This window comes from Saimiri boliviensis, chromosome 14 (assembly GCF_048565385.1).
Source record: "Saimiri boliviensis isolate mSaiBol1 chromosome 14, mSaiBol1.pri, whole genome shotgun sequence".
Classification (NCBI taxonomy): domain Eukaryota; kingdom Metazoa; phylum Chordata; class Mammalia; order Primates; family Cebidae; genus Saimiri; species Saimiri boliviensis.
In genome coordinates this window covers 39,604,805-39,624,199 of record NC_133462.1, presented here as the reverse complement: position 1 = coordinate 39,624,199, position 19,395 = coordinate 39,604,805, and the positions used below count along the sequence as shown (strand labels likewise).

At 43.4% G+C, this 19,395-nt stretch overlaps 1 protein-coding gene across 1 annotated transcript in view; it reads right to left on the bottom strand.

Annotated features, from left to right (window-relative positions):
• Positions 1-18,187, bottom strand: part of LOC101028341 (putative adhesion G protein-coupled receptor E4P) — a 56,456-nt gene extending 38,269 nt beyond the window's left edge. Inside the window, exons 1-6 of the mRNA XM_039466959.2 lie at positions 18,137-18,187; positions 10,345-10,430; positions 8,891-8,941; positions 5,943-6,065; positions 4,129-4,278; positions 401-444 (exon numbers count right to left, since the gene is read on the bottom strand). Coding sequence (XP_039322893.1) covers positions 401-444; positions 4,129-4,278; positions 5,943-6,065; positions 8,891-8,941; positions 10,345-10,378 — 402 coding nt within the window. The 5' untranslated portion in view covers positions 10,379-10,430; positions 18,137-18,187. The remainder of the gene's footprint in view (positions 1-400; positions 445-4,128; positions 4,279-5,942; positions 6,066-8,890; positions 8,942-10,344; positions 10,431-18,136) is intronic.
• Between the last annotated feature and the right edge of the window lie 1,208 nt (positions 18,188-19,395).

Here is a 19,395-nt window from a genome sequence, read left to right as displayed (position 1 = left end):
TCAAACTCTTTGACCTTGTGATCCACCTGCTTTCGCCTCCCAAAATGCTGGGATTACAGGCATGAGCCATCTCCGCACCCAGCCTGTATTTCTTTATCTCTATGGACATGTGGCACCAGGCACTTCTTGATTGTGGGAGGCTGCACCGGGCAATGTAGGATGTTGAGCTGTATGTATCCCTGGTCTCTATCAGATGCCAGTCATGTGTATCACCCTCAAGGCATGACAATCAAGAGTGTCCCCACACATTTGACAGATGACTGTTGGACAGAGGACAGAATTACCCCTGGATAGAACTACCCTACCCTGAAAATGACAGGAAGCCATGTTAATATATGTAGGAGAATGACATAGTTATACATACCAGCTGTTTCTGAAATCCAGGCTTCTCCCTACTCACCCAAATATCCACGTTTGACTGTGTCCCTTGATTATTGTTGTCCTCTGTGAAAGAAAGGTGTCATTGAAAGGGATATGGGAGGAAACACACCTGCTTACATCCGTTCTTCCAGTCATCCTCAAGTTGAGTCTTCCCCCTGATACTTCCACAGCCCATCCTAATTCCCCTCTAAGAAGCCTATAAAGTATTGCACAGTAGAATTATCAAAGAGAATTGGAATGGGGCTTCCAGTTTAATATTGAGTTGGTGCAAAAATAATGGCGATCTTTGCCAATGAAAGTAATGGCAAAAACAGCCATTACATTGTACCAACCTGTTACTTTAGTTACCACTATTTATTGAACACCACTTAAAACCAGGCACAATGCTGAAATATATGGATATGAGCTAGGAAAAGAAACCAGGCCAGGCGCAGTGGCTCATGCCTGTAATCTCAGCACTTTGGGAGGCCAAGGCAGGTGGACCACCTGAAGTTAGGAGTTTGAGACCAGCTGGGCCAACATGGTGAAACCCCATATGTACTAAAAATATAAAAATTAGCCAGACATGGTGGCGGGTACCTATAATCCCAGCTACTCAGGAGGCTGAGGCAGGAGAATCACTTGAACCCGGGAGGTGGAGGTTGTGGTGAACCAAGATTGCATCATTGCACTCCAGCCTGGGCAACAAGAGTGAAACTCCATCTCAAAAAAAGAAAGGAAGAGAAAGGAAGGAAAGGGGAGGGGAGAGGGAAGAGAGCAGGGGAGAGAGGGGAGAGGAGGGGAGAGGGAGGGAGGAGCAGAAGGAAGGAGAGGGGAGGAGAAGGGAGGCAAGGAAACAGAAAGGGAAGGAAGTGAATGGAAGGGAAGGGGAGGGGACCAAGGATGTCCCCTTGTGGAATCTGAAGTCTGGCAGGAAAGTCATGAAGCAGTTACTATGAATAAATAATTAAGTGATTGCAAGGAACGCTCTTAATCAATAGAACATGACACGTGGACAAAAAGATGGGAACTGTAGACACTGGGGACCACTAGAGGGAGAGGGTGGGAGGCTGACAAGGGCTGAAAATCTTCCCACCGAGTACTATGCTCACTACCTGGGTGACGGGAGCATTCATACACCAAACCCCAGAGACACACAATTTACCCACACAACAAACCTGCACAGGTACCACGCCCGAACCTAAAATAAAATAAAAGCAGACTTCCCAAAATCAATCAATCAATTAGTGATAAATAGGACGTGATGGTGTGGGAGTATGTAGCAGAGGGTCTCAATACATCAGGGTGACATGGAAGAAATCAGTGTTCATTGAGTTAATAATATAGAGGAGATTGTCTACACATCACAGTATATAAAGTGGCTTCATATATATTATGTCATTTCAAGAAACACCGAAGTTTGTAAGGTTGTAGAAAAGGCATATACAGCGTAATAGCCAGTATTAGCTGACCCTTTCTAGGTGCCTAGGACTGCTAAGTATTTTACATATATTAATAATGAGTAGAGGCCAGGGGCAGTGGCTCACGCCTGTAATCCTAGCACTTTGGGAGGCCAAGGTAGGTGGATTATTTGAGGTCAGGCATTCAAGACCAGTGCAGGCAACATGGTGAAACCCTGTCTCTACCACAAATGCAAAAATTAGCCAGGCTTGGTAGTGCATGCCTGTAGTCCCAGCTACTCAGGAGGCTGAGGTGGGAGGATCGCTTGAGCCTGGGAGGCAGAGATTACAGTGAGTCAAGATTGCACCACTGCACTCCAGCCTGGGTAACAGAGTGAGACCCCATCTCAATAATAATAATAATAAAATAATAATAATAAAATAATGAATAGGTAATGTATATTAATTTGCAAGGTTTGTCATAATATAGTGACACAAATTGGATGGCTTAAAGCAACAGCAATGTATTGTTTCATAGTGCTGGAGGCCAGAAGTCCCAATCAAGGTGCTGGCAAGACCATGCTCCCTAGGAAGGCTCCAGGGAAACACCCTGCCCTGCCTCTTCCAGCTTCTGGCGGTTGCCATCAATCTCTGTCACTCCTTGCCCCTTGGGAGCATAACTCCAATCCTCACCTACGTCTTCACATGGCCATCTTCCCTCTATGTGTGTCTCAGTGTCCAGATATCCTTCATCTTATAAGGACATCGCCACAGAGGAATCAGAGTCCACTCTGATCTAGTATGACTGCGTCTTGACTTATTACATCTACACATACCCTATTTCCAGATAAGATGACATTCACAGATTCCAGGTGGACAGGAATTTGGGGAGAACACTATTCAGCCCAGTAAGCAGGATTCAGAAATGGCTCCCAATAATCCCTCCCTCTTGGCATTCACATCCTTGGGTAATCTTCCCTTGACTGTGGACTGGACCCACTGACTCATTTCTAATAAACAGAATACAGTGATAGAATGTCACTTCTGAGAATGGAACAAAAGACTGTGACCCCGGTCTTATTCTTGCTCTCTTTCTGGCTATGCTAATGTGTTTGCATAACAAAGCAACCTGTAGAGACCCACAGGTCTAGGAACTAAAGGCTGCCTCCCACCAACCACTGGAAATGAACTGAGGGTTTCAGTCCAATAGCTCTGAAGGAAATGAATTCTCCCAGAAACCTTTTGAGTAGCTTGGAAGCAGGATCTGCCCCAGTTGAGCCTCCAGATGAAATCACATCCTGGACAAAACCTCAACTGCAACTGTGATAGACCCAGAAGAAAAAGACCCAGCTAAGCCATACTAAGTTCCTTGACCCCAAGAAACTATGGAACAATACATATGTGTTGTTTTAGGCCACTAAATGTGAGGGTAACTTGTTATGCAGCAACAGTAGATACTTTTTTTTTTTTTAGACAGAGTCTCTCTCATTGCCAGGTGGGAGTGCAATGGGGTGATCTCAGCTCAGTGTAACTTCTGCCTCCTGGGTTCAAGCAATTCTCCTGCCTCAGCCTCCCAAGTAGCTGGGACTACAGATGCATGCTACCATGCCTGACTAATTTTGTGTGTGTGTATTTTTAGTAGAGACAGGGTTTCACCCTGCTGGCCAGGATGGTCTCAAACTCCTGACCTTATGATCCACCCACCTCAGCCTCCCAAAGTGCTGGGATTACAGGCATGAGCCACCACGCCTGGCAATAGATACTACTAATATTACTATTCCCATTTAAAGAGGAAGTATGTAGAAATTACATCATTAACTGAAAGCCAGAGGGTAAGTGGGAGATTTAGCATTTAAATCCAATCTCTCTTACCCAAAACATGAAATAATACTGGAATTGAACAAATTAATGATAGTGAGAGACAGATTTCTCATTGTTAGAGAAGGAAGTTACAAATAAGAACAGAAGGAAGGTTCAGACAAGCTTTGGTGTTGAGCTGGAGTGACAGCTATCAGTGTGAATTCGTCAGATTTAGTAAATAGGTAGATAGACATAAAAATTGAATTTAATATGAGTGAGATATGAATACATAGAGAAATTCAGAGGTAATTTAGAGGTGTCCTTTTGGAAGCTCAGGAAAGAGACCTGTATTGGACACATATATTTGGAAGCATCTATATAGAGATGGTTATTGCCAAGGCTTGGATGACATCATCTTGGAAAATATCAAGGACAACAAAGGAATGAGGGATGAGGGTTAGGATGGAGCTTTGCTCTCTTACCCTGGCCTGAAATTAGAAAATCTTTCAGAGTCTCCCCCAAGTCCCCATCATTTTTTATACTGGAAATAGTATTCGGAGGTTCTTACCATAACAATCTGGATTATCATTAATTAAAACACTAGCCATCCAGTTGATCAGAATACTTGGCCAACAGCTACAGATGTAACTTCCAATTTTATTGATACAGGATGCTCTATACTTGCACTTTGTCAGCCCAGTCTTACATTCATTAATATCTGTGAATCAAGAGAAAGTGTTATTTTCATTTTCATGAATTATACCATTTCTCATACCCATGAAGTCTCTTATCACCCAACACTGTTCATCAGTGTTCTCCCTAAGTTAATTTATAAATCCGATGCAATCCCAGTTTTAAAAACATCTACAAGTATTTTAAGATAAGTTGCTACTATCATGCAGGTGCAGCCAGAAAAAAAAAAAAACTGTAAAACCACACATTAAAACAAAAGCAATCCCATTACTGGGTATATACCCAAAGGAGTATAAAACATTCAGTTACAAAGACACATGCACACATATGTTTATTGTGGCACCGTTCACAATAGCAAAGACTTGGAACCAACCCAAATGTCCATCAGTGATAGACTGGATAAAGAAAATGTGGCACATATACACCATGGAATACCATGCAACCTTAAAAAAGGATGAGTTCATGTCCTTTGCAAGGACATGGAAGAAGTTGGAAACCATTGTTCTCAGCAAACTGACACAAGAACAGAAAACCACATACTGTATGTTCTCACTCATATGTGGGTGTTGAACAACGAGAACACATGGACACAGGGAAGGGGACATCACACAGGGGCAAGGGGAGGGATAGCATTAGGAGCAATACCTAATGTAGATAACGGGGGGATGGATGCAGCAAACCACCATGGCATGTGTATACCTATGTAACAAACCTGCACGTTCTGCACTTGTACCCCAGAACTTAAAGTATAATAAAAAAATTTTAATGAAAAAAAAATAAAGCTGCAACTAAGCAAAGAGGTACTGATGCATGCATAAATAAAAATAGACTAATGGAGTAGAGCAGAAGTGCAGACATAGACCCAAGTACCTATGGAGCTTTAGAACACGGTAAAGGTGATTTGTTAGATCACTAGAATAAGGATGGAATATTGTTTTTAATGGTGAGTCACACCATTTGGTGAATCAATTTAACACAACTAGTGTGTAGCAGGGGAATATATAACGCACTATTAGAAAAGCTTGAGAGAAATGAGGAAGGACCAGACTACTAAAATCCTGGCTTGGCTGGGCACGCCTGTAATCCCAGCCCTTTGGGAGGCCGAGGTGGGCGAATCACCTGAGGTCAGCAGTTTGAGACCAGCCTGGCCAACATGGTGAAATCCCACCTTTACTAAAAATGCAAAAATTTACTGGGCATGGTAGTGCACACCTGTAATCCCAGCTACTTGAGAGGCTTAGACAGGAGAATCACTTGACCCCTGGAGGCAGAAGTTGCAGTGAGCCAAGGTCACGCCATTGCACTCCAGCCTGGGTGACAGAGCAAGACTCCATCTCAAAAAAAAAAAAAAAAAAAAAAAAAAAAAAAAAAAATGCTGGCTTATGCAGTGTTTATGTGTCTTGCCTCTCCCAATGACATCAGCCTTCCCTGCTGATGGACCAGAGCTGAGGATCAACCAAGGGACCCACAGATAGAAGGTGCTCTGGACCAAGGAATTAATTGTGCTCTTCATCTGAAGAACTCAGGGACAAGTATCCCCGGCCAATGGCTGTACTTTGTCACATAGTCTGCTGAAGAGATAGGAATTTTCTTTGGGCTATGGGTTTATGTGTTTGGGCCAGAGGACACATGGACCAGAATAGTTATCACTAATGAGAGATTCAATGAAAACCCCATAAATAATTTTACCTTCACATTTCTCATTGTCCTCATGAAAGTACGTCCTGCCAGACCTGGACTGAAAGCCATGTTCACAAGTACAGTGGGTGCTGTTGTGGCAGTAGGCATGTTCAGGGCATAAAGGACAGGGAACTGCAGAGAAACAATCCATTTGTTCATCTAGGAAATATTCGTCATGCATCTACCATGTACTGATGCTGTGGTTAGAAGAACGTCCTCTTGGGAAGAGCTCTGTTGGCATCCCTCTGGCACCCAGCCCACTGCTGAACACAGTGGCACACAGCACCTAACAAGATCCTACTTCTGCCACCAACACCACCTTTGCCAAATGGGTGAACCTCCAAATGCCAGCACCTGTGTTTCTTTCCTTGATGGCTCACTCTGGCTACCAGAATTCTCTCTTTTTTTTTGAGATGGAGTCTCACTCTGTCACCAGGCTGGAGTGCAGTGATGCTATCTCAGCTCACTGCAACCTCCACCTCCTGGGTTCAAGCAGTTCTCCTGCCTCAGCCTCCTGAGTAGCTGGGACTACAGGCGCACACCACCATGCCCAGCTAATTTTTGTATTTTTAGTAGAGACGGAGTTTCAGCATGTTGGCCAGGATGGTCTTGATCTCTTGACCTCGTGATCTGCCTGTCTCGGGGCCAACCAAAGTGCTGGGATTACAGGCATGAGCCACTGTGTCCAGCCTTTTTTTTTCTTTTTCTTTTTTTTTTTTTCTTTCTTTCTTTTTTTTTTTTTTTTTTTTTTGAGATGGAGTCTCTGTCGCCCAGGCTGGAGTGCAGTGACACAATCTCAGCTCACTGCAATTGATAAAAGAAGCTACTTATGAGAGGAGAGGCATTGCTAACAGGCCATATGGTGAACTAAGAGAATTCTGGGAGGCCAGGCACGGTGGCTCATGCCTGTAATCCCAGCACCTGGGTTTGAGCCACCAGGATTCAAGCAATTCTCCTGCCTCAGCCTCCTGAATAGCTGGGATTAAGGCACTTTCCACCTCACCCGGCTAATTTTTGTAGTTTTAATAGAGTCAGGGTTTCACCATCTTGGCCAGGCTGGTCTTGAACTCCTGACCTCATGATCCACCCGCCTCAGCCTCCCCAAGTGCTGTTATCACAGGTGTGAGCCACGGTGCCCGGCCTCCCAGAATTCTCTTGTTCACCACATGGCAGTTTAGCAATACCTCTTCTCATAAGTACCTCCTTTTATCCGTGATTGACAGAAGGTAGTGCATATTTTTAAAACCCCAATTTCATTATTAAAACAAAACAAAACAAAACAAAATAAACAAGTGTCAGTGAGAATGTAGAGAAAATGGAACCCTTGTGCACTGCTGGTAGAAATGCAAAATGATGCAGTCTCTATGGGGAGCCATATGGCAGTTCCTCAAAATATTAAAGGTTGGAATTATCATATGATCTTACCGTATCATCCAGCAAGCACACTTCTGGGGAAATACTCAAAGGAATCAAAAGCAGGGCATAAAAGAGATACTTGCCCACTCATGTTCATGTCAGCATTATTCATCATAGCCAAATGTATGTAACCCAGGTGCCTCTGAATGAATAGATGAATAAATGAACAGAATGTGGTCCATCCACACAATAGTAGGTTACTCAGTCTTTAGAAAGAAGGAAATTCTGGTCAGGCACAGTGGCTCACGCCTGTAATCCCAGCACTTTGGGAGGCTGAGGTGGGCAAATCACCTGAGGTCAGGACTTCGAGGCCAGCCTGGCCAACATCGTGAAACCCCATCTCTACTTAATGCCAAAAAGAAAAAAATTAGCCAGCATGGTGGTGCATGCCTGTAATCCCAGTTACTTGGGAGGCTGAGGCAGGAGAATCACTTGGAACCTGGGAGGCGAAGGTTGCAGTGAGCGAGATTGCAAAATTGCACTCCAGCTTGGGCAACAAGAGTGAAACTCAGTTTCAAACAAACAAAAAAAAAAAAAAAAAAGGAAGGAAATTCTGAGACATGCTACCCCATAAATGAACCTTCAGGACATTACGCCCAGTGAAATAAGCCATTTCACAACTGCAAATCATGTATGACTCCACTCCTATGAGATGCCCAGTGTCGTTAGATTCGTAGAGACAGAAGGTAGAATGGTGGGTGCCAGGGACTTGGGGAGGAGGCATGGGGTTTAGTGCGTAATAGAGACAGAGTTTCAGTTCTGTACCTAGAAAGATCTCTGTGGGTGGATGGTGATGATGATTCCACAACAGTTTGAATGTTTAGTGGCATTGACCTGCACCCTTGCCAGTGGTTAAGAAGCTAAATTTTATATTGTGTACCTTTCACCATAATTTAGAACATAATAGAAATCAGTAGCTTCCTTACCCATTGAGGGGTTTAACTCTGAGTTGCCTGCTCCATACCATGCCCAACAGCTCCCCCCAGGGATTAAACGCCAGCTACCCATCTATAACTTGCTTGATAAAGACCCTGTATGAGCTCCTCCACTTCCTATGCCACAGCCCACTCCCAGCCGGTGCCTCCCAGGATTACCTCCCGGACCAACGAGTTGCTCTCGGTATCTGCTTCTGGGGGAACCCAGCCAATGACTTGTGGTGACAGCAAAGTATTTCCTGGAATGACTCAAGAAGACATAGGTTTTGGGAAAGAAAGAGTAGAGTCTGGTATCCACTAACCATGTGACTTTGAGCCAGCCACTTCTCCAGAGGACCCTTGATCAAGAGGGGATAATGGCCATGCTGTCTTTGTAGGAGGGTCATGGGGATTAACTGAGATGCATGTGTGATGTGCTTAGCTATGTAAATACAGGTGATGGTGAGGATGGAGATGGGAAAAAAGCTCTTGGTAGCTCCAGTGAGCCAGAAGAAAGTGCCAGAGACTCTGTGCTCTGTCTCTTGAAAAGGGTTGCTTCCCTTCCCTGAAGGAAGCTTCCAGATCCCAACTTTCTTTCCCCTGGTCTTTGGCTATGAGTAGACTCACCTCTATAACTCTTGGCTTCTGATCTTGGCAGAGCCAGCAAGACAATGAGACCTGGAAAAGAGACAGGAAGGGATCATTCAGATGGGAGTTCCCTGGACTCTGCTTGGCTGAAGGACAGGTGAGTTTGGGGTGACCAACCCTAACTCTGCCCAGTCTTACGTGCAAGCTTCATAGAATCTTCCAGGCAGGCTATAAATACAAGAGTCACAGGATTGGATGTCATATCCTTAGGAAGTATGAGAAGTGCATCTGATTGCAGCTGTGTTTCCCAATTTCAGAAAACCCAGCAGTGAATACAGCTTTTTCCCATGGTCTAGCACCAAAAGACCAAGTTTTCAATCTTCTTTCCATATTCAACAGTTTATTTTAATATCAATCCAGATCTCAAACCACACACCATCCAAGACTCTCACACTGTTGACCACAGCTGGAGTGCAGTGGCGTGAACTCAGCTCACTGCAAGCTCTGCCTTCCGGGTTCAAGCAGTTCTGCCTCAGCCTCCCGAGTAGATGGGATTACAGGCACCTGCCACCATCTCTGGCTAATTTTTTTTTTTTTTTTTTTTGTAGTTTTAGTAGACATGGGGTTTTACCATATTGGCTGGTTTCGAACTTCTGACCTTAAGTGATCCACTGCCTTGGCCTCCTAAAGTGCTAGGATTACAGGTGTGACCTAACACGCCTGGCCACAGATGACTTTCTGTCTCTCTTTGCAAGAGTGTATTTTTCTGCACCCAGTTGGGAAGTAGGCCAGAAATGTGTGGGAATTACGCTGTTTCTTGGAGGTCCCTAGCAGGACTGCACTCGGGCTAACTGCAGTGGTAATGCCCTCACCAACACACCCTTCAGCATCTCTTCACCCTTCCTTGTGTGATCTCCCCACGCCCTTCTTTCCTGGGATCCTCCTCCCAAATAAACTACTTACCCACATCAGTCTTTGTTTCAGTTCTGCTTTGGGGCAGCCCAGTCTAACTGAGTCAAAATGATAGTTTCTTTTATTTTTGTAATTGTACTTTAGGTTCTGGGGTACATGTGCAGATCAGGCAGGATTGTTGCATAGGTACATACATGGCAATGTGGTTTGCTGCCTCCATCCCCTGTCACCTTTATCTGACATTTCTCCCCATGTTATCCCTCCCCAACCTCCCTACCCCCTGCTGTCCCTCCCTTAGCCTCCCCCAACAGACCCCAGGATGTGATGTTCTCCTCCCTGTGTCCATGTGTTCTCATTATTCAACACCTGCCTATGAGCAAGAACGTGCCTATGCGCAAAAACAAGACTGGTTTTCTGTTCCTGTGTCAGTTTGCTGAGAATGATGGTCCCTACAAAGAACATGAACTCATCCTCTTTTATGGCTACCTAATAGGACAGAAAATGCCAAATTGGAGGGAACAAACCAAGCTAGGACACCAGGGGCATGAGGAGAAGGGAGGGGAGTTCTCTGTTCCACTTACCTGAGAGCAGGAGCACAAGGAACCTGCTCCTCATGTTACTGAGATGCTGGGAACAATCTCTCTCAAGCAGGATTCAGTCAGAGTGCCTGGAATGAATAAGCTCCATGAAATCCAATTCCTGATGGTCACAAGTTCAGAAGCCACGTGGCCAATGCTTATCAAAATGGGAGACTGAGGCAGGAGAATTGCTTGAAACCAGGAGGCAGAGGTAGCAGTGAGCTGAGATCACGCCACTGCACTCCAGCCTGGGCGACAGAGCAAGACTCCATCTCAAAACAAACAAAAGAAAACCCTATCATCTCTGCCTCTCACTTGACCCAATAATTCTGCTTCTGGATAAGTCTCTTAAGGAAAAGAACCCGCAAGGCTGATCGTAGCATATCTGGTTATACTGAATGGGTTTACCACCCAACAGATGCTAAAAAAATGGATGCATCTGATGAAATGTCCTGCTGGAATTTAAAATCCTGATCTATTGCAATCAGCAAGGTCAAGAGTGTGGAAAATGCTACAGGACAAACTACTCGCTTTTTATTTCTTTTTGTTTACATTGCTGTCATTTATTTATTTTTAATTCATAATAATTATATATGTTTATGAGCTATAATGTGATGTTTTGACACGTTGACATTGTGGAATGATTAAATTAAGACAATTAGCATATATATGCATCAGCTCACATACCTATCTTTTTTTGGTCCGGGAACTTTCAAAATCTACTCTTTTTGCCATTTTGAAATATACAATATAGGCTGGGCACGGTGGCTCATGCCTGTAATACCAGCACTTCGGGAGAATGAGGTAAGCAGATCACCTGAGGTCAGGAGTTCAAGTCCAGCCTGGCCAACATGGTGAAACCCCATCTCTACTAAAAATACAAAAATTAGCTGGGCGTGGTGCAGGTGCCTGTAATCCCAGCTACTTGGGAGGCTTAGGCAGAAAAATCACTTGAACCTGAAAGGTAGAGGTTGCAGTGAGCTGAGACCACACCACTGGACACCACTGCCTGCGTGACAGAGCAAGATTCCATCTCAAAAAATTAAAAGATAAAAAATAAAATAAATATGTATACATATATTTATAATATATTTATGTAAAAGGCTACTATCTCCTATGTTTTAGGGAAATGTTAGCATTCTGTATGCAATTATCTATAATGCATGTGTGTACGTGTGTAGCTCACACCTGTAATCCCAGCACTTTAGGAGACCAAGGCAGGTGGATCACCAGGTCAAGAGATTGAGACCATTCTAGCCAACATGGTGAAACCTTGTCTCTACTAAAAATATAAAAATACAAAAATTAGCTGGGTGTGGTGGTGGACACCTGTAATCCCAGCTACTCAGGAGGCTGAGGCAGGAGGATCACTTGAACCTGGGAGGCAGAGTTTGCAGTGAGCAGAGATTGTACCACTGCACTCCAGCCTAGGTGGCAGAGTGAGACTCCATCTCAAAAAAGAAAAAAAAGGCATGTGAAGCCATGGGTTGATAGGTGCACCAAACCACCATGGCACATGCTTACCTATGTAACAAACTTGCACCGTATATCCTGGAACTTAAAATAAAATGTATATATTCGTTCATTCTTAGACAGAGTTTCACTCTTGTTGCCCAGGCTGGAGTACCATGGCACGATCTCAGCTCAGTACAACCTGTACTTCCTGGGTTCAAGCAATTTTCCTGCCTTAGCCTCCTGAGTAGCTGGGATTACAGGTGCCTGCCACGAAGCCTGGCTAATTTTTTTTTTTTTTTTTTTTTTTTTTTTTTTTTTTTGAGACGGAGTTTCGCCGCTCTTGTTACCCAGGCTGGAGTGCAATGGTGTGATCTCGGCTCACCGCAACCTCCGCCTCCTGGGTTCAGGCAATTCTCCTGCCTCAGCCTCCTGAGTAGCTGGGATTACAGGGACGCACCACCATACCCAGCTAATTTTTTGTATTTTTAGTAGAGACGGGGTTTTACCATGTTGACCAGGATGGTCTCGATCTCTTGACCTTGTTATCCACCTGCCTCGGCCTCCCAAAGTGCTGGGATTACAGGCTTGAGCCACCGCGCCCGGCCGTTTTTTGTATTTTTAATAGAGACAGGGTTTTGCCATGTTGGCCAGGATGGCCTGCCTCGGCCTCCCAAAGTGCTGGGATTGCAGACGTGAGCCACTGCGCCCAGCCAAAAATAAAATAAAAGAAAAAAAGAAAAAGGAAGTGTCTGAGAAGCTGAGGCAAGGAGACTTTTCAGTTTATTCTTTTCTATATTTTGAATTTTCAGCCAAGCGAATATCGTTTCTATTCAAAGCATGAATCATTTCTAACAGAGAAAGTAGTGAAAGCACTAGACATCACTATCCATGAGCCTTTCAAAGAAGACTTTAAGGAGCATGATTGTAGTAAGCGTTTGCCTATGGGTATCAATTTAAAATGCAGAAAGCACTCTCCTAAGGTAATGTCCGTGGGCAACTGGGGTTTAAGATAAAACCTCCACAACGCACATTAGCAAAGATAATGTACTCTGCAGATCCTTTAAGCCTTTCAAAGGCACTGCCAATGTTGTTGGAGGCACTGATGGAGAAGATGCATTAACAGTTTGCAGAAACGTTTCACAAAATCTAAGCAGATAGGAAAACAACAATTATGCGCAATGCAAAGAATTTGATATCATATGCAAAAATAGTGTTGTAGGAGGCTATTAAAACAACATAGTGCCGGGCACAGTGGCTCATACCCGTAATCTCAGCACTTTGGGAGGCCAAGGTGGGTGGATCACTTGTGGTCGGGAGTTCAAGACCAGCCTGACCAACATGGTGAAACCCCATCTCTACTAAAAATACAAAAATTAGCTGGGTGTGGTGGTGGGTGTCTGTAATCCCAGCTACTTGAGAGGCTAAAATAGGAAAATTGCTTGAACCTGGGAGGTGGAGGTCGCAGTGAGCTGAGTTTGAGCCACTGCACTCCAGCCTGGGTGACAGAGTGAGACTCCATCTCAAAAAAGAAAAAAGTAGAAAAATAAAAAAATAAAAAAGAGAAAAAAAAGAAAAAAGTAGAAAGTGATTATGATTAGCATTAGGATCAAAAGCACGTTATATGATTCTGTCATTACACATTGTATGCATGTATCAAAATATATGTACCTCATAAATATGTACCATTATTGTGTATCAATACAAAATGTAAGTTATAAAGAAAGTACATAAGATCACACGTAAGAAAAATTTAAATGTTAATAGAATGACAGTATAAGTGATTTTAAATTTCTCTTTATTCAGCTATAATTCTAAATTGTGCCCATTGCTTTAGCAATAAAAATAATATAATGAAGTGTTTTAAGAAAAGAGAAAACAAAATTATCTTTTTTTTTTTTTGAGGCAGGTTCTCACTCTGTCTCCCAGGCTGGAGTGCAATGGCGCCATCTCGGCTCACCACAACTTCTGCCTCCCAGGTTCAACTGATTCTCCTATCTCAGTCTGCTGAATAGCTGGGATTACAGGCACCCACCAGCACACCCAACTAATTTTTGTATTTTTAGTAGAGACGGGGTTTCACCATATTGGCAAGGCTGGTCTTGAACTCCTGACCTCAGGTGATCTGCCAACCTCATTCTCCCACAGTGCTGGGATTACAGGCATGAGCCACCATGCAGAGCCCCAAAATTACTTTGAAAATTGTTCTTGGGAGGTCTATACTCCTGCTTTGATGTATTCATGCTGCTTTGATCTCTGAGTTTGGAATCTGTTGAGGCAGTTATCTCAGTGCTTCATGCACAGTTACATTCTGGCCATACACAGTTAGATAGCTTTAGAATTTGGTGCACAGGCAAACCTGGGTTTGAATCCCAAATCTACAACTACTAGTTAAGTGGCCCTGAGGCTGTCACTCTACCTCCAAGCCTCAGTTTTCTCATCTGCAAAATGTAGCTAGGAAAGAGCACATATTTTACACTTTCATGCTGATTCAGTGGGATGGCCCTTCATACTTGCCCAGTACATGGTAGGTAATGAATAAAGCTACCTGTGAAGAGAAGAAGGAATGATGATGGTGATGGTAGTGGTGATCATAGTGGATGTGATAGCAATAGTCATGATGGTAATGGTGGGGATGGTAGTGGATGTCATAATGATGGTGGAGGTAGTGATGAAGGTAGCAGTGGTGCTGATGGTACTGACAGCAGTTATGATAGTGGACATGATAGTAATGGTGATAGTGATGGTAAAAGTGGTGGTGGTGGTGGTGGTGGTGATGGTGTTGATGGTGATGCTGGTAATACTGATGGTGGTGATGGTGTTGGTGGTAATAATGGTGATGGTAGTGATGGGTTGGTGGCAATGGCAATGGTAGTGGTGGTAATAATGGTGATGCGGTGATGGGGGTGGTGGTGATGGTGATGGTGGTGGTGGTAATAATGGTGATGGTGGTGGTGGTAATAATGGTGATGGTAGAGATGATGATGATAGCGATGGTGGTGCTGATAGTGATGGTGATGGCAGTGACGGTAATAGTGAAGTGGGACAGAATGGTTGTGGTGATGGTGGCAAGGATGGTGGAAGTGACAGTAATGTGTTGGTGATGATGGTGATGACGGAGGTCATGGAGATCTCTCAGGTCCCTTCCCTGACCCCAGCTGTAATCACAATTTTGCATGCTAAGGACTGACCTTTTACCCAGTGGTAATGAGAATTCCTAAGGGTCCTGTGAAGTCCCCACAGGAACACAGTAGTGAGCTAAGAAGACCCATCCCATAGAACCTCTTATTCGTAAGCAGGTTAGCTGCACATTATGCATTGGAATCCTGCTTGCAAATTAAATTTTGCTGCAGACGCTTCTCTCATCCCTTACATTACTGTTTTTTTCTTTTCTTTCTTTTTTTTTTTTTTTTTTTTTTGAGTCCGAGTCTTGCCCTGTCACCTAGGCTGGCGTGCAATGGTGCAATCTTGGCTCACTGCAACCTCCACCTCCCAGGTTCAAGCGATTCTCCTACCTCAGCCTCCGCAGTAGCTGGGATTATAGGCACCTGCCACCACGCCTGCCTAACTTTTGTATTTTTAATAGAGACAGGGTTTCACCATGTTGGCCAGGAGTTGGTCTCGAACTCCTGACCTTGTGATCTACCTGCCTCAACCTTCCAAAGTGCTGGGATTATAGGCATGAGCCACCATGCCTGGCCCATTACTGCTTTCTAAAATCAATTCTGTAACTTCTACTATGGGCCAAGTGCCTTAAGAACTTTGTGGCTATTATCGTTTTTTTTTTTTTTTTTTTTTTTTTTGCAATGTTTAGAACATTTTATTAAAGTACAAAATTGTTGGAATTTAGCTAATAGAAGAACATAGTAAATATTTACAAAAATGTTGATAACATCACTCAAGTCACACACATGTAATAATGTAGACAGGTCTTTAACAGGTTTACAAATTGAAATCTAATAGCTCATTGCTGAGCATGGTTATCAATATAGCATTTAAGATCTTGGAGCAAATGTTGTCTCCCAGTCTTCTGCAATCCAGTGCCCTTTAAAAATGGGTTTCTCTTTGGGAGATTCAGACTCAGAGACAGAACTTTGTGGCTATTATCTTTTTTTTTTTGAGATGGAGTTTTCACTCTTGTTACCCAGGCTGGAGTGCAATGGCGCGATCTCAGCTCAATGCAACCGCCTCCTGTGTTCAGGCAATTCTCCTGCCTCAGCCTCCTGAGTAGCTAGGATTATAGGCATGCACCACCATTCCCAGCTAATTTTTTGTATTTTTAGTAGAGATGGGGTTTCACCATGTTGACCAGGCTGGTCTTGATCTCTTGATCCTGTGATCCACCCTCCTCAGCCTCCCAAAGTGCTGGGATTACAGGTGTGAGCCACTGCACCTGGCCTGTGGCTATTATCTTATTGAAAGCTACAACCATCTTATGATGGTAGGTCTTTTTTTTTTGAGACAGAGTCCTACTTTGTTACCCAAGCTGGAGTGCAGTGGTGTGATCTCAGCTCACTGCAACCTCTACCTCCCAGTTCAAGTGGTTCTCCTGCCTCAAATTCCTGAGTAGCTGGGACTACAGGCATCCACCACCACACCTGGCTAATTTTTGCATTTTTAGTAGAGATAGGGTTTTGCCATGTTGGCCAGGCTGGTCTCGAACTCCTGACCTCAGGTGATCCACCCTCCTCAGCCATCCAAAGAGCTGGGATTATAGGCGTGAGCCACCATGGCTGGCAATGACATAGGTCTTATAATCGTCTCCTCAGTCTTCAGATGAGGAAATTGAGGTTCAAAACAATCATATCACTTGCTCAAGATCATGCTGCTAGGAAAATACAAAGCTAAGACTTGGACAACGTCAGCTTGAGTCCAACGCCTGTGTACAACCGCCTCACCAAGGTCATAAACTCCAATTATCTCCTAGGATCTAGACATGCAACATCAATACGTAAGGCCACTGGTGGGAAGTAATAAGGACTGTGGGAAACTGGAGACCAAAGACTGTCTAGAGACATCAACACTCACTTCTTCCTTAAGCACAGAACCAGGAGACCACCCACTTGGAATCTCTGCAGTAGACAATATGACTTCACTGAAATCAAATTCTGTAGTGGGAATCTTGTGTCCCGTTGGTGGGGTTATGCTTGATTACTTTCTGGATACTTCTCCTCTCAACATTTGTCTTCTTTTTAAGTTTGTGTTGCTCTACCCTTCAACAAGTCTGCTCTAAAATATAACTGGAACATTCTCAATGAAAAGAACCCCTGTCCAGATAAGGACATTTCTTTGCTGAGGCCTCATTTGAAACAAGTTTAACTAAAGCAAGTATTTTGAAATGAAAAGGGTGGTAAGATTTTTTACAACAGCCAAGGCCTCGAGGGATGCTGATTTGGAGGGGATTTTTGGCCATAACCAACAGTAAGAAAAGAAGTTCACATCAGAGAGAAAGAGGGACAGACACAGAGAATTGAACCAAGGATCACACACAAAGAAATTCACTATAGGCAGCAACTGATGTTTTATAATTATAGTTGTTTTGATTTCTATGTGTTACCTGGGTGGTTGTTACCCAGTAAGGAGGACCAACTGCCTCCAGTGGGTTGTAACCAGCTGATTGAAAAAGTTGACCTGTAAATCTCTTTGCTTTGGTCATGAATAAAGCACGAAACCCTTCCACCATGATGATGGTGATGACTGTGAGCCTGGCATTTAAGCCCACATGCTGATGTGTATAGTATGGGTGTGAGATGTATGAATAATTGTTAATTCCTTGCCAAATTAGGGCATACTTGCCATATTCATGCTGGACCTTACCAAGATTCAGAATTCTAATACAAATGAGACAAAATTTTCAGAATACCACACTAACGAAATCAGTTGAAAATCTTATCAGCCAAGTCTATCAGTGTGATTTTGTTAAAAGGAATTTTTACCTCACCCTACAACCTTAGGAAACTCACTCATCTTTTTAGATTTTGTTTTCCTGGTTTTCCGTAACAGGGTGGTTATAAGCTATGTTCATCTTAGACTCTTCTTGAATCTTGATCATTTTAGTTCACCTTAAGCCCCTTTACATACCATCCTCGCTCCCTTTTTGGTGTGTGATAAGGCATTTCAGCAGGTTTCACACCATCACATAACAACACACACACTCCTTGCCCAAGCAGAAGTGGAAAAATGAATGTGAGATAGAAGCCCGCGTGGCAGCTTTCAAGAAATAACGTAGGATGACATGTAATGAGGTCTCCTCGAAAATGTTTCCAGAACCAGAATGTTTTTCTTAGACTCATGATCACAAGTAAAAAACATTTCCTACGTTTTATAGGAAGATATTACTTACCCTAAAGATGAAAAGTCTTGCCTCTCACTGAGTCTGGTTGCTTCTCAGAGCTGACAGAAGAGGAAGTACGTCGCTCTTTATCTTAAACTCCAGTTTCTCAAGGAGTCTTGTGGGTGGGCAAGGAGGCTGCATTGTTGTTTGTGAAGTTTGCATAATGCAGAGTCCATTAGTTCTCTTTTCATCAGCATAATTTAAGTGGTGCATTATCATGGTGGACCATATCGAAGTGCCTCAGAAAATGAACTGGGAAATGGTGATGGTGTTCAGGGGGAAGCCCAGATAATGGAGAAGGAAGCCAATCCCGAGGTTATGAGTTCAGCATCAAAGAGGTCCTTTTAATTTAATTTTCGCTATCAGAGTTGAAGGCAAGAGTGTGGAGTCAGCATATCTTTGTATTGCTGAGTTTCCTATTCCAGTTGACAAATTTAGGGCAATGACTCATCCATACTCTCGGTCTTTGGGATGGTACCATTTAACAGAATTACACTGATAGACTTGGCTAGTAAGATTTTCAACTGGTTTCATTAGTGTGGCATTCTGAAATGTTTGTCTCATTTGTATTAGAAGAATCTTGGTAAGACCCAGCATGAATATGGCAAAGATGCCATAATTTGGCAAGTCCAAATACATGTCTAGCAATTTTCTCCTAGTCTTGATTTTATTATATGTATGAAACATGGTCTTACTATCCCTAATGTTAACACCTTCATTTTTCTGTTTCCTGTTTATTTATTAATGTACTTTAGATTGTGGGGTACATGTGCAGATGATGCAAGATTGTTGCATAGGTACATTCATGGCAAGGTTGGTTTGCCGCCTCCTGACACTTATACCTGACATTTCTCCCAAGGTTATCCCTCTCCACCTTCCCTCCCCTAGCCACCCCCAGCAGACCCCAGTGTGTGATGCTCCGCTGTGTCCACGTGTTCTCAATTTTCAACACCCACCTATGAATGAGAACATGCGGTGTTTGCTTTTCTATTCTTATGTTGGTTTGCTGAGAATGATGGTTTCCAGGTTCATCCATGTCCCTACAAAGGACATGAACTCATCATTTTTTATGGCTGCATAGTATTCCATGGTGTATATGTGCCACATTTTCTTTGTCCAGTTTATCATTGATGGACATTTGGGTTTGTTCCAGGTCTTTGCTAGTAAATGCAATAAATTATTCAAATAGTCACATAGATATGACTGTATAGCTGAGTTGGTAATCAGCTCCTCCATGTACTAAAAGTGTTTGTTGCATCATCTTTTAA